General features: G+C 43.5%; 1 protein-coding gene across 3 annotated transcripts in view; it reads left to right on the top strand.

The window, feature by feature from the left end:
- Nucleotides 1–12205, top strand: part of rnf144aa (ring finger protein 144aa) — a 71971-nt gene extending 59766 nt beyond the window's left edge. For all 3 annotated transcript variants that reach the window (XM_041855488.2, XM_041855487.2, XM_045209191.1), the window contains 5 exons: nucleotides 230–290; nucleotides 2534–2753; nucleotides 5659–5806; nucleotides 6437–6526; nucleotides 9941–12205. In XM_041855488.2, the coding sequence (XP_041711422.1) occupies nucleotides 230–290; nucleotides 2534–2753; nucleotides 5659–5806; nucleotides 6437–6526; nucleotides 9941–10072 (651 nt within the window). In that variant the 3' untranslated portion in view covers nucleotides 10073–12205. The remainder of the gene's footprint in view (nucleotides 1–229; nucleotides 291–2533; nucleotides 2754–5658; nucleotides 5807–6436; nucleotides 6527–9940) is intronic.
- The last annotated feature ends 1930 nt before the right edge of the window (nucleotides 12206–14135 follow it).

The following is a 14135-nucleotide window of genomic DNA, read 5'->3' as shown; positions in this document are numbered from 1 at the left end:
TGACTACATTTAACCTTCAGTATACATAGCCAGTATGCATATATTCCTCTCACGGAACATGTGTATAAAACAGGTGGGCTAGTCCGAATTATGCTGAAATTGAGTGAGGTTTTGGGATTGATCATCTTCAGACTGTAGTGTGGCTGAAAGCATCATGTCCTGTATTCGTTTGGTAAGCTATCACTAGCACATTATGTTCCTAACTCTTTCTCCTTTCTTTCACCTGCAGATTGAGTGCATAGTGGCTACAGAGATTATGCAGAGATACAAGAAGCTGCAGTTTGAGAGGGGTAAGTGGGAGAGTAACCGCACTGACAGCCTCACTGGTCATAGACGTGTGTGTGTGTGTGTGTGTGTGTGTGTGTGTGTGTGTGTGTGTGTGTGTGTGTGTGTGTGTGTGTGTGTGTGTCATATAGGTAATTGAGCCCGACCTGGCTCCCTTGTCTCCCCGCACCATTTAGTATTTATTAGGGATCCCAATTAGCTGCTGCCAAGGCGGAAGCTACTCTTCCTGGGGTCCAATATCAAATTGACCTGGAGGACAATGACAGCCCTCTACCTTATCGTGTTCTGATTTAGCCTAAATCCTGTATCAATCCTAATCATAGTTTAACACGGCCACCATCAAAGATGCATGAGGGGAAAACCTTTTCAGGTACATTAAAAGTGATGTTAATCATAACCTACAATGTGTCTGGCTGGGGAGTATATATTTGTATGTCTAATGTCTGAATATCCTCTCTCAAAGCCTTTCATCTTTGGTCCCAGTGTTCAGTTATGAATTCATCATCTGTGGTCTGTCTGTATATGTTTTTATACCATTCGAATGTGAGCGATGTCGTAAAAGTCTCACTGAGGGGAGTGTAATGGGGTGCCTTTCTGCTGTGAATGGCGTAGGGCAGGGCAGTATACCATATTTTACTATATACCGGTATTGATGCACAAACCGGTTTGGGTTTTTACTTGACCATGTACTTAGTCAGAGCAAAAGTAGCTAGCTAGCAGATACTGCCTGGTACCAGTGCTGGTGTAGGCCTAGATCAGCATGTTGTTTGTGCAACGGTATATTCTAAATAAGAGAGGAATAGGCGAAGCATGGACATTTTAGCTACATCAAAGCAACAGTAAGAGACCATTTTTTATATAACATTAATTAGGGTCCACTGGGAAACACTGACCAACACTTTAGTTCCTTCCCTGTCCCAATAGCCCTCCCTAGCTTTTTCATTAGTCGTCATGTCAAACAACACTATTCAGTGCCCACTATATTCCAACTTTTGGTTGAAGTTTCATTGAACAGTATAAAGCAATCAGAATAGACAAAGGCCCATTTAAAAACACAACGTATGTGTTGCCACCCTAGGGTCATGCACTACTCATAAAGCATATTTAGAGCTTTTATTATTAACAAACCACAAATACCATAAAAAATGTGAAAGATATTGTGATATGATATGTGCTAATCTGTGATATGGGGTTCCCAGTTCCCCCGCTAACCTCAGCCAGACTTGCACACCCACTCTATATGGCATGTGTCTTGAAGGTACTCCACCCACCCAAACGCACACGCAAAGGCACACACACACACACACACATTGGACACACAGGGATGGAGAGTCACAGAGCCAGAGCAGCACAGACAGCAGGACAGGAGGGCAAGGGGGCTGCCATTTTGGTTCAAGAGCAACAGACTGGGGAACATGCGAGAGTCAATAGAACAGGGGGCTGCCATTTTGGTTCAAGAGCAACAGACTGGGGAACATGCGAGAGTCAATAGAACAGGGGGCTGCCATTTTGGTTCAAGAGCAACAGACTGGGGAACATGCGAGAGTCAATAGAACAGGGGGCTGCCATTTTGGTTCAAGAGCAACAGACTGAGGAACATGCGAGAGTCAATAGAACAGAGCCATGTGATGGCAAGCAGTGTGTGTTAGTCATTTGGAAAGGATGGTTGGACTTGTTTTGTAGCGACAGACCAAACATTGAGCGTTTGCCAGCTTTCTTTATTTGGGAGAAGCACATTTTAATAGGGTGATTGGAGAAAAATATACGTTTATTTAGCTGCTGTGTTAGGGAACACCAACTGAAAGGGATTTATATCTGTCTGTGTGTGCATATGTCAAATGACACATGATTGTGAGTTTGTGTGTGTTCACGTCAGTCACAATTGCGCTTGTGAGAGTGTGCGATGGTATGTGCATAGGTCAAAAGCATGAAAGAAAAAGATAAGATAAGAAATATTTTATTAATAGATATGAAAAAAGACAACAATCAACAGTAAAGTAGTAAAAACGACATAGCAAAAACATCAAATCAACAATCCATGTACAATAATCATATCTTCAATATCCATCTGTAATCTGTGCAAAAGGCCATTGCAAATGAGTAAATGTGTGTGTTAACACAGGCATAGGTACTACAATGACCTCGTGACCTCATGTCACCTCATGACCTGTCACCATGCTTTGGAAGCAGTCACCATGCCACTTCTACAGTACTGTTGGTGGTAACACCTGGTTTTGTGCCACCACAGAGGTGCTTCTGGACCCGTGCCGGACGTGGTGCCCGTCGTCGTCGTGCCAGGCAGTGTGCCAACTGAAGGAGATGGAGGTGGCGCTGCCCCAGCTGGTGCAGTGTGCCGTGTGCACCCTGGAGTTCTGCTCTGCCTGCAAGGCTAACTGGCACCCCGGGCAGGTCTGCTCACCCCAGGAGAACAACCTGCCCATCACCGCTTTCCTACCCGGAGAGACCAGGTATGGAACTGGACTGTCTCCTCTTCCTTCATCATATCAATCACTTCCTCTCCTCCCCATCACTTCCTTGATATCCGTAGAGACCAGGTATAAATAGAGCTGGAGTTTTTCCTCATCTTCTTCCTCCTCTGTCTTCACCGTCTCAATCACTCTCTCCTCCCCATCACCTCCTCAAGCAAGTTGAAAGAGGTTAGACTCTGTGACCATTGAATGACATTTCATCCCAAAAAGCATACAGTCTTATTCAATCAATGAGGGTAACTGGCTTTCCGCAATAAGTCACACTGTAAACATTGCATTGTTGAGACTATAAACTCATACGTTTGACAGGAATAATGTCCTTATCCTGGAAACCCTGGTGCCATTATCCATACACACACGTACACTCACACACACATGCACGAGCACCCACACACAACACACACACACACACACACAAACAGCTCGTAGTTGTTTTCTCTTAGTGTTGTTGCTCTCACCCCTCTACTGAGGACACTGTGAGGACACAGCCTCTGGTCCCCGTGGGAACCTGTATTTACCACCCTGGATACCAGCCTAGCTACCGCTGTGTTGATATCTCCATGAAGCCAGCTGCTCTCATGCATAACCATCTAGTCACTAGTCATCTAATACCTTCTAGTGCATATTTAATATGACTGAGTGTATTGGCTGGTGATAGAGCTGGGACCCACTGGGTCAGATAAGGCTAGCCGGGGTTGACCAAGGTCACAGAGGAAGTCATAATATGTCAATATAAGGAGCCAATAGAAGTAATGGCCGTAACTATTGCCAACCTGCATTTGGACTATTCATCTACTTAAACTATAGAATGTGGTGGCCCAGTGGTAAAGCTACACTACATGACCAAAAGTATGTAGACACCTGCTTGTCGAACATCTCATTCCAAAATCATGGGCATTAATATGGAGTTGGTCCCCCCTTTGCTGCTATAACAGCCTCCACTCTTCTGGGAAGGCTTTCCACTAGATGTTGGAACATTGCTGCAGGGACTTGCTTCCATTCAGCCACGAGCCAAACCCAGATTCGTCCGTCAGACTGCCAGATGGTGAAGCGTGATTATAACTCCAGAGAACGTGTTTCCCCATGCTCCATAGTCCAATGGCGGCGAGCGTTACACCACTCCAGCTGATGCTTGGCAATGCGCATGGTGATCTTAGGCTTGTGTGCGGCTGCTCGGCCATGGAAACCCATTTCATGAAGCTCCCGACGAACAGTTCTTGTGCTGACGTTGCTTCCAGAGGCAGTTTGGAACAGTAGTGAGTGTTGCAACCTAGGACAGACTGTTTTTACGCGCTACACACTTCAGCACTCTGCAGTCCCGTTCTGTGAGCTTGTATGGTCTACCACTTCCAGCACTTCCAGTTGACCGGGGCAGCTCTAACAGGGCAGAAATTTGACGAACTGACTTGTTGGAAAGGTGGCATCCTATGACGGTGCCATGTTAAAAGTCACTGAGCTCTTCAGTAAGGCCATTCTACTACCTATGTTTGTCTATGGAGATTGCCTGGCTGTGTGCTCGATTTTATACACCTGTCAGCAACGGGTGTGGCGGAAATACCCGAATCCACTAATTTAAAGGGGTGTCCACATACTTTTGTATATGTTGTGTATCTATATGTAAAGCGAGAGAGAGGGTTGTGGAGTTGTCATCAGATGTCACGAAAGGCCCCAGTGGTTTAAAGGGAAAGTTCAGGATTTTACAACTTAATGTTAGATGGTTCCTCACCTTGAAAGTAGTCTGTGGGCCAGAAGAAACTGTAATCCATAGTTCGGTTTTCTCTAAACAGCCACAACAAACTTCATCTATCTTGAGCCATGGATTACAGTTTTTCCTGGCCCATAGAGTACTTTTAAGGTGAGGAACCATCTAACATCATTGTAAAATCCTGAACTTCTCCTTTAAATTCTGCAGCCTCCTCTCTCTCTCTCTCTCTCTCTCTCCCAACGTCAGGACTCCAAGTATGGCTTGGATGTTTCTTACTACGATTACTGCACTTATCTAAACAACGAGCTCTGGAGTACGTCCTTCTAACTCCCCTTCAAGAGTGTGGAAGTGAAATTAGAGTCTCTTAATTCGAATGGACTCCACGTACACTATTAGCCCGATCTGCACCCAGCTGACATATGCAGCAATTACCGCAAAGGGCAAATGTATTACTCCGTGGACCATTCCCATTTTGCACGGATCTTGCTGCCATTTTGCTGATAAGATTTTTTGTTTGTTTCTCTCCCTTGCCATTCCTCTAACGTAACAGCCAGCATTCAGGAGAAGGTATTTTACCTTCTGATCTTTAGTCTGTATTCCATTACATTCAGGCCTCTATCCCTTTCCTTCCAGAGTAAAAGCTAGAATCCGAAAGTCCTGTTTTGTTACAAAATGGCTGCCAGGGTATCAAATGAAGTAGGACGTGAGAGGTGTGCCATAATTCACTCTGGCCAGATGCGATCAATAGCCGGAGAATTGGCTCAGAAAATGAATGGGCTTGTTCTCTGTCCGCCTCTTTGAGACTTGAGAGGACAGCCGACAGCATCACCTGCTCTCCTTTCTGGCCTTCAAGTGTCAGCAGCACTCAGGAAAAAACAAGAAAAGGACACAGAAGACCTGCCTTTAAGATGAAAAGAACAAAGAAAAGCCTGAAAGAAAGGCAGAGACTAGCACACTTCACATTTCTCATTTCGTTTGCATTGCAAGTGTTAGGAGAAAATGCTGTTGATGTTTATTGCAAGCTTAGATCTATTGTACAGTCACAAAGGCAGTTCAAGCTCTGTGGCATGGTGAACTGTATGAGTGGATATTCTCTGGTGGCATTCTGGATCTCTGTCTTTGCTCATTTTTTCAACCGTAACACACTGAACATTGCTCTCTCTCACCGTGTCTCCTCAGCTCCTTCTACAAGAGTGACGATGACGATGGTCCCATCAAGCGCTGTCCCAAGTGTAAGGTGTACATCGAGAGGGATGAGGGCTGTGCCCAGATGATGTGCAAGAACTGCAAACATGCCTTCTGCTGGTACTGTCTGGAGTCACTGGACGTGAGTAGAGAACCTTGTCACACGCACACGCACCCCTTTCTGGTGGTACTTTCTGGAGCCCCTGGATATGAGTGGAACGTAGTCCCAATGTTTGCCTAAAACTCATAACTGCTGCTGCAACATGTTCTTATAGAATAATACATGTTTATCTTTGCAAAGGAGTTTTAATTTCCTTTTCAGTATGTTGGACCTGACTTCAATACAGCAGTCTGAAATATGCATAGAATTCACTCTGTGCATATTTCTCAAGTCTGGTGTTAGAAATGTGAGCAGTGATCCAATGTGTTATCAGGGAATAACAGCACTGCAGGAGGTGTGATAAGGCTGTAGGCTGATGTATTTCCAAATCCAAACACGTTTTTATGATGTTTGATACAAGACAATGGAACTGAAACTGAGGGGTTTTATCTGTGCTTGTAGGAAGCTAGGAGGCTTTACTGGCAGTGTCTTAAGTAAATCCTAATTGCAGACCACAGGCGATTTAGACCGCACTGGTAATTTAAAAGCAATTTTCTCCCAGCAGCTGCTCCTATCTCTCAGTATTAATGATAGATCATTCTTCTCCCTCTCCCCCTCTTTCTGTGCATGTGTGTGCATGTGTCCCTTTGTATGCATGTGTGTGTGATACAGGATGACTTCCTCCTGATTCACTATGACAAAGGGCCCTGTCGAAACAAACTGGGCCACTCCAGGGCGTCTGTCATCTGGCACAGAACACAGGTGAGTAAAGTTAGTGTGCCCACTTTTCTCCTTTGTCTCACTCTCACACTCACTCACTAACTCACTCACTCACTCACACCTACACACACACACACACACACACACAGGACTTCCCCTTTGTCTGCAGAATGTGCCAGGGCACATGCACACACTTTTCCCCTCACTCAAACACTTCCACACACACACACATACACGCATACAGACACACACATGTTCAACGTGAATAAACATGGATGGTGCTCTGTGAAAACACTAGTCGGTAGGAGAGCACAGCTTGGTCGACGTGCTCTGGGTGTTGGCCCATTTATTGTTCGTTTTCCAGCATTACTTTCTTATTGTTGATTTCCTTCTGTGTATAATATGTGAACATTTGCCCGTCACTTATGAGTTATAGTAATGCTTTTACTTTGGTACAATCTCTACAGCAAAACATGTGACACAGGCTGCTCAATATTATCTTGTGGTACTGGTAAGATATTCTGTTACAACATACATAATGCATGCCATACAGTGGGGAAAGAAAGTATTTAGTCAGACACCAATTGTGCAAGTTCTCCCACTTAAAAAGATGAGAGAGACCTGTAATTTTCATCATAGGTACACGTCAACTATGACTAATTTTTTTCTCCAGAAAATCACATTGTAGGATTTTTAATGAATTTATTTGCAAATTATGGTGGAAAATAAGTATTTGGTCACCTACAAACAAGCAAGATTTCTGGCTCTCACAGACCTGTAACTTCTTCTTTAAGAGGCTCCTCTGTCCTCCACTCGTTACCTGTATTAATGGCACCTGTTTGAACTTGTTATCAGTATAAAAGACACCTGTCCACAACCTCAAACAGTCACACTCCAAACTCCACTATGGCCAAGACCAAAGAGCTGTCAAAGGACACCAGAAACAAAATTGTAGACCTGCACCAGGCTGGGAAGACTGAATCTACAATAGGTAAGCAGCTTGGTTTGAAGAAATCAACTGTGGGAGCAATTATTAGGAAATGGAAGACATACAAGACCACTGATAATCTCCCTCGATCTGGGGCTCCACGCAAGATCTCACCCCATGGGGTCAAAATGATCACAAGAACGGTGAGCAAAAATCCCAGAACCACACGGGGGGACCTAGTGAATGACCTGCAGAGAGCTGGGACCAAAGTAACAAAGCCTACCATCAGTAACACACTACGCCGCCAGGGACTCAAATCCTGCAGTGCCAGACGTGTCCCCCTGCTTAAGCCAGTACATGTCCAGGCCCGTCTGAAGTTTGCTAGAGTGCATTTGGATGATCCAGAAGAGGATTGGGAGAATGTCATATGGTCAGATGAAACCAAAATAGAAACTTTTGGTAAAAACTCAACTCGTTGTGTTTGGAGGACAAAGAATGCTGAGTTGCATCCAAAGAACACCATACCTACTGTGAAGCATGGGGGTGGAAACATCATGCTTTGGGGCTGTTTTTCTGCAAAGGGACCAGGACGACTGATCCGTGTAAAGGAAAGAATGAATGGGGCCATGTATCGTGAGATTTTGAGTGAAAACCTCCTTCCATCAGCAAGGGCATTGAAGATGAAACGTGGCTGGGTCTTTCAGCATGACAATGATCCCAAACACACCGCCCGGGCAACGAAGGAGTGGCTTCGTAAGAAGCATTTCAAGGTCCTGGAGTGGCCTAGCCAGTCTCCAGATCTCAACCCCATAGAACATCTTTGGAGGGAGTTGAAAGTCCGTGTTGCCCAGCGACAGCCCCAAAACATCACTGCTCTAGAGGAGATCTGCATGGAGGAATGGGCCAAAATACCAGCAACAGTGTGTGAAAACCTTGTGAAGACTTACAGAAAACGTTTGACCTGTGTCATTGCCAACAAAGGGTATATAACAAAGTATTGAGAAACTTTTGTTATTGACCAAATACTTATTTTCCACCATCATTTGCAAATAAATTCATAAAAAATCCTACAATGTGATTTTCTGGATTTTTTTCCCTCATTTTGTCTGTCATAGTTGACGTGTACCTATGATGAAAATTACAGGCCTCTCTCATCTTTTTCCCCACTGTACATTGCGAAATAAAGAGTCAATTCATCTTTTAGAATTCTGATTCTAATAATGAATGAAAATATTGATTAGATGCTATATTTTCTTGTTCACCCAGTCATCACCCAGTCATTGTTCAGCTCTAGCTATCTTCCAGCACATATCTATTCATAGACAAGCACATTTCCCGTGTTTAACAGTGTTGTGAACGCTAGCGTACACACTGACATCTGTTGCCCAGTGGGACAGGCTGAGTCATTTGAACATGATTACAGCTTGTGGTACTGCACCTCCTGTATCCAGCCCATGCAACCTCACTGCTCCCCAAGACCTTAAAAAGCCAGGTCTCTCTCTTTAGCTCCTCATGAATGCATAACACATACATAAAGGACCCAGGGCCCTTATACGCAAAAGGAGTACTGATCTAGGATCAGGTCCTCCCTGTCCATGTAATCTTATTAATTATGGAAAAAACAGATCCTAGATCGGCACTCCTACTCAGACATTTTATGAATAAAGGCCCAAATATATTAGGGCAAATTCTGCCTTTATGAAAGCTCAGCCTCTGTGTGTTCTGTTTTTGCCTCTGTTTCTGATTTCAAATCAGTTTTGAGATTGGAGCTGAGGGGGTTGTATCCACTAGGGATGCCATAGGAGGAATGAAGGTCACCTCTCTCTATGCTTACTGTTCTCAGACCAGACATTGTCTATTATATATGGTAGCTTTGTCAGGGTTTGTTGATCTGAGCAAATAGGATATCATGTTAATATAGGTATACCGGTGCAACTAAAGGTTCATGGGGTGCTCGTCTGGGTAAATAATGTGATTACTAAGACCTCCAAAAAGAGGGAAGTAAACAGAAATACCAGAGAATGGATCCCAACAACAGTATGTATCTATGCATGGAGCTATTTTATTAAAAAGTCTTTGGCCTGCCCCAGGGTGATCCCCAAAATGACTCTCCTCCTGCTCTGACACGGGCAGAAGGCCATTAAGTTATTCTAAGAAGGCAGTATTGTGTGTAATTGCTACTTTCGAATGCCATTTTGTAGCTGAGGAGATGTTTCTGCTCGTATATGATGCCCCCATGTGGTGAGATGGGTGACTTGCACTACAAAGATAGAAAATAACTCACACGGATTATGATCAAGCCAAACAAGAGAACAAGTTTTGAGAATGAAAACTGATTTGGTGTGTATTATCTTGTTAAGGGATCTCTCATATGCTAGTCCTCTTTTCAAAGTACTTTCTATATAGTGCCATACGTGTTCTTCCTCATTGATATTTTTGCAATGTAGCTGAACGAACACTGTCTTATTTGCTGTTGCCTCTGTTGTCTTGTTGCAGTCTCTTACTCTATCCTCTCTCTCTTTCCCAAGGTGGTGGGGATCTTCGCTGGCTTCGGCCTTCTCCTGCTGGTGGCCTCCCCCTTTCTCCTCCTGGCCACGCCCTTTGTCCTCTGCTGTAAGTGCAAGTGCAGCAAAGGGGACGACGACCCCCTGCCCACCTAAACCCCGTCTCACTCTTCCAAGCAGGTGGGCGAGGAGTCGCCCACCATGGGTCATCTTTCTTTTTTGTCCCTTTCTTCTGTTTCCTCCCTCCAAGCTTCTAGCGATGCTTCATTTAACGGGGCTGGGGCCTAGCTGCGTTGTCTCGGCCCAGCCGCGTCCCGATCCATCTCGCTCCACACGGTGGGAGAGGAGGAGTTGAGTTGACCCTGTGCCCCCTGGCCTGGTGGAAGATGGGGTCACGGAGGTCAGACTTTGAGGAGGACAACGATGCCCCTCTCTGTGGTTTGGGGGCATGTGTACTGTAGCAGGGCCACTCTGAGGCGTTGAGGCGAGCTACAGACAGTGGTGTGGTACAGAACAGAAGAAGAGGAGGACGTTTTATGAAGAGAAGACTGATAAAGACATGATGATGTCTGGATCCTCTCGTCGGGGACATTTTCATGCAGGAGCCGCTAATATCGGAGGACCTTTCACCTTAACTAGTTCCAGACGAGTGTCTGTTTTTTTTGGGTTTGTTGAACACAAAGCTTTCCCCCCTCTACTCTCTCTTTTTAGCTCTCAACATACAGGAAATAGCACTGGAGTTACATGTTGACAAACGTTTTGTGTTTACTCTGTTTGCACATTAAAGACACTCCGTTTGTCGCTTTAGGAACCGGGGCGGGAGGTGGGAGGTTTTCTGTCTCTCACTCCCGTGTACAGCACGTTCTCTTGGTGATGTCAGTGTTTTTGTAATCTTTTGCTCTGTTCCCACTATCAGCAAGAAGTTATTATTTTTACAAAATGGATTTGAACTCCTATATGTGTCTATTTGAGAGGGTGTCCCAAACTCCCTCTCACGGCCCAAAAAGAGGACTCCTGGCCCTGTATTCACGAAGTGTCTCAGAGTAGGAGTGCTGATCTAGGCAAGACAAAACTGATCCTAGATCAGCACTCCTACTTTAAGACACTGTGAATATGGGCCCTGAACATTAGTGTCCCCATCCACACAGACGTGAGCAAACCATTTGGAACTGGTTCTGACTTGTGTTGTCGAATGGAATAATATAGATGTCATGCCGTTCATTCAAAAATATGTCCATTGTCCAATTCCGTCCTTGTGAAAGCACACTTAAATAATGAATTTGTTTAATGCATCACAGTCAGTCATTAAAACCTGTCTATTGTCAGGTAGAACATAGGAAATTAATTTATGTCTCTGATACAAAGATGTCCTTTCATATTATCTATATCACATTGATGTTGGTCATATATCCAACTACTGTAATGAATAATAATCCTATACAATGTTTTTTTATTGTGTGAACCAGTGGCAAACTTGCATAATGTTAGTGGTATTGTTGTCAATGTTTTCGTTGGGAGCAAGTCGAGAGCTCTCACTACATGCAGCTACTGCAACCTTTGCAGGGATATAAAAATGTCAAGAACTTCACTAGACTGTTTTGGACACGTCCGAAAACTGCTCTACACATCACTGTATCTATGCAAGTTTGTACATTTCCAATCTTACTAGGTCTTGCTAATAGTGTGGTCATATCAAGTGGTCCAGTATGTTATACCAGATTCCATGTGCCATTATCACATCACAATGTAGAATTTCACAAAAGGGTGGTTGACTTACATCAGATTTCATTTTAGGATTTTATTTTATCTATCAGGGAAGCCATACATTATTTCATCACCATCATTTTCCCTTAAGTTGTTCCATCAGAACTTGTGGTGAGGAGGCGTGTACTGTAGCTACACCATTTCTCACTCTGTAACCCATTTAAACTCAAGATATCAGTCATTGTCATTCTGCCATCAATAAGCCACTTTGGAACACAAACAGAAAAGCCTGGGTGTCAGTCTGTTTCTGCTCTCTTGCCAACTCCTTATGGAATTGTCAGGCAAAACTGTCTGAACAATTACAATGGATTAGGAAAAAAGCACAAACAAATCTGGGAACAGGCTACATACAGAATACTGAGATACTCTTCTCAGAAATCCCTGATTTTAATTTTGCTCTTCCATATTGGTCTCCATGTAGCATTCAAAGAGGGGGCATGGCAGTTACTGGAACTAGCATTAGCCATTCACCTCTACCTCATGGTAGCCACCACAAACAAATAAAATATTAGCCTTAACTTTTAAGTACCTCGCCTGTAGCCTCATCATTTTCTGCTAACCGTTAATGCATGCAAGTAGTCAAAGCCTGTATTTTTAAAGCATTTCAGTTTAGCTAATTTACCCTCATTTTCTGCCAGTAGGGAATATGAAGGTCCCAACTGAACATGTGGATCACTGAGCTGACCATGTTTTTGTATGACATTCGGGCCAAGCAAGTCTTGTGGGTGGCGATAGAGAGTAAGTGAATAGTTTCAAGCATTTAAGGATTTGTAAAGTAAAAGCGGAGATCTTATGTCCCTATGGCATGGGCCAGTTACAGGCATACGCGACATAAGCCAATCAGGGTCTCAACTTACTATTGAGAGTAAGAATAGTAGAGTACGCCAGGTGCAATTTCGGAATTTGGTTGTGCATTAGCAGTTTTTCTCTTATGTCAGTCACTGATAGTCATTCAATTAGCCATGTCAGTTAACCATTTTCAGAGTGGTAGTTATTCTGGCCATCTATCTAAACTTGTAGTAATCATGGCCGCATACCGACCGGGCACGCATGGCACATGCCCAGGGGCCCTGACCTCCAGGGGGCCCCCATTTGATTTTGTTAGTCATTCTCACTCTGAAATCATATTAACATGGAATAAGTCATTGCAAAATTTGTAGAATTGCAGAAATTTGCTTTAAAACGGCAAACATTTATCTCCACCCCATGACAAAATGGGTAGAATTGCAGGAAATTAGCTGTAAAACTGAAATGTTTTCTCTCCAACCCATAGCAAAATATGTAGAATTGCAGAAAATCTTGCTTTAAAGGTCCAATGCAGCCAATTCTATCTCAATTTCAAATAACTTCTGTGATTGTTTTAAATAAAAATGGTTAAAAAAATTAACTTAGCTAAGAGCAATTTCTCAGACAACAATTTTGCTAGGACTGTCTGGGAGTGGTCTGAGTGGGGAGGGGAAAACTGAAAAGTAGCTGTTATTGGCAAAAAGGTTTGGAACTCTCTTTCTTGTTGGTCGGTCTATTAACCACTTTGGAACACAAAGTGGTTCCAGGCTGTATCACAACCGGCCGTGATTGGGAGTCCCATAGGGCGGCGCACAATTGGCCCAGCGTCGTCCGGGTTTGGCCAGTGTAGGCCGTCATTGTAAATAAGAATTTGTTCTTAACTGACTTGCCTAGTTAAATAAAGGTAAAATAAAAAAATAAATACAAACTAATTTACAGCATGGTGATGTCACCATGGAAGGCCAAAACACCATTCCACGAAAACAGGCTGAAATGTCAGACAGTCTATTCAAACAGCTTATACACTAAAAGGGAATTATCATCATGTTCACAATTTCACAGTATTATCCCAACCTCATAGTGTGGAAACACTCAAGTACTGTTAAAGCTTCAGCCAGGCATTCTAAATGAGTGTTCTCCCAATTTCTGATTGGAGGGTTGGCTACAGAAAACAATTACTTGCTCTATGGATACAAAGAGCATTTAAACCTGTCCAACAATGTTATAAATTCCACCGAAGACAATGACAACAGGTCAGCCAGGTCTGAGTTCATGTAGGCTAATACATCTTTTAGATCTAGCCTAGGCTACTTCAACATGAACTAGTCACAATCTGCTACAACTAGAATTGGGATTATTTACTTAAATATTTAGACCTGAGAACTACAATACAACAAAAACAGTAGCTAAATGGAATAGATGACCTATTCTGATTAAAATCATTGTGGGAAGTTAGTTATATCGAGGTATTCAGTCATAGGCATTCAGCCATTCAGCTAGCTAGCTAACGTTAGCATAACTAAAATAACTTATCTAAAGAAACGCCTGGGAACGTGCTTATGGTTGAACTTTCTGTATGTTTTCCTTCAAAATCGTTGCTCAAAGCTGCGCGCAGAGAGGATTTTTTGAATGCACTGAACTTCACGTTTTTGACTGCACTGGGCCTTTA

This window comes from Coregonus clupeaformis, chromosome 29 (assembly GCF_020615455.1).
Source record: "Coregonus clupeaformis isolate EN_2021a chromosome 29, ASM2061545v1, whole genome shotgun sequence".
Classification (NCBI taxonomy): Eukaryota; Metazoa; Chordata; class Actinopteri; order Salmoniformes; family Salmonidae; genus Coregonus; species Coregonus clupeaformis.
This window is presented reverse-complemented; position numbering and strand designations above follow the sequence as displayed.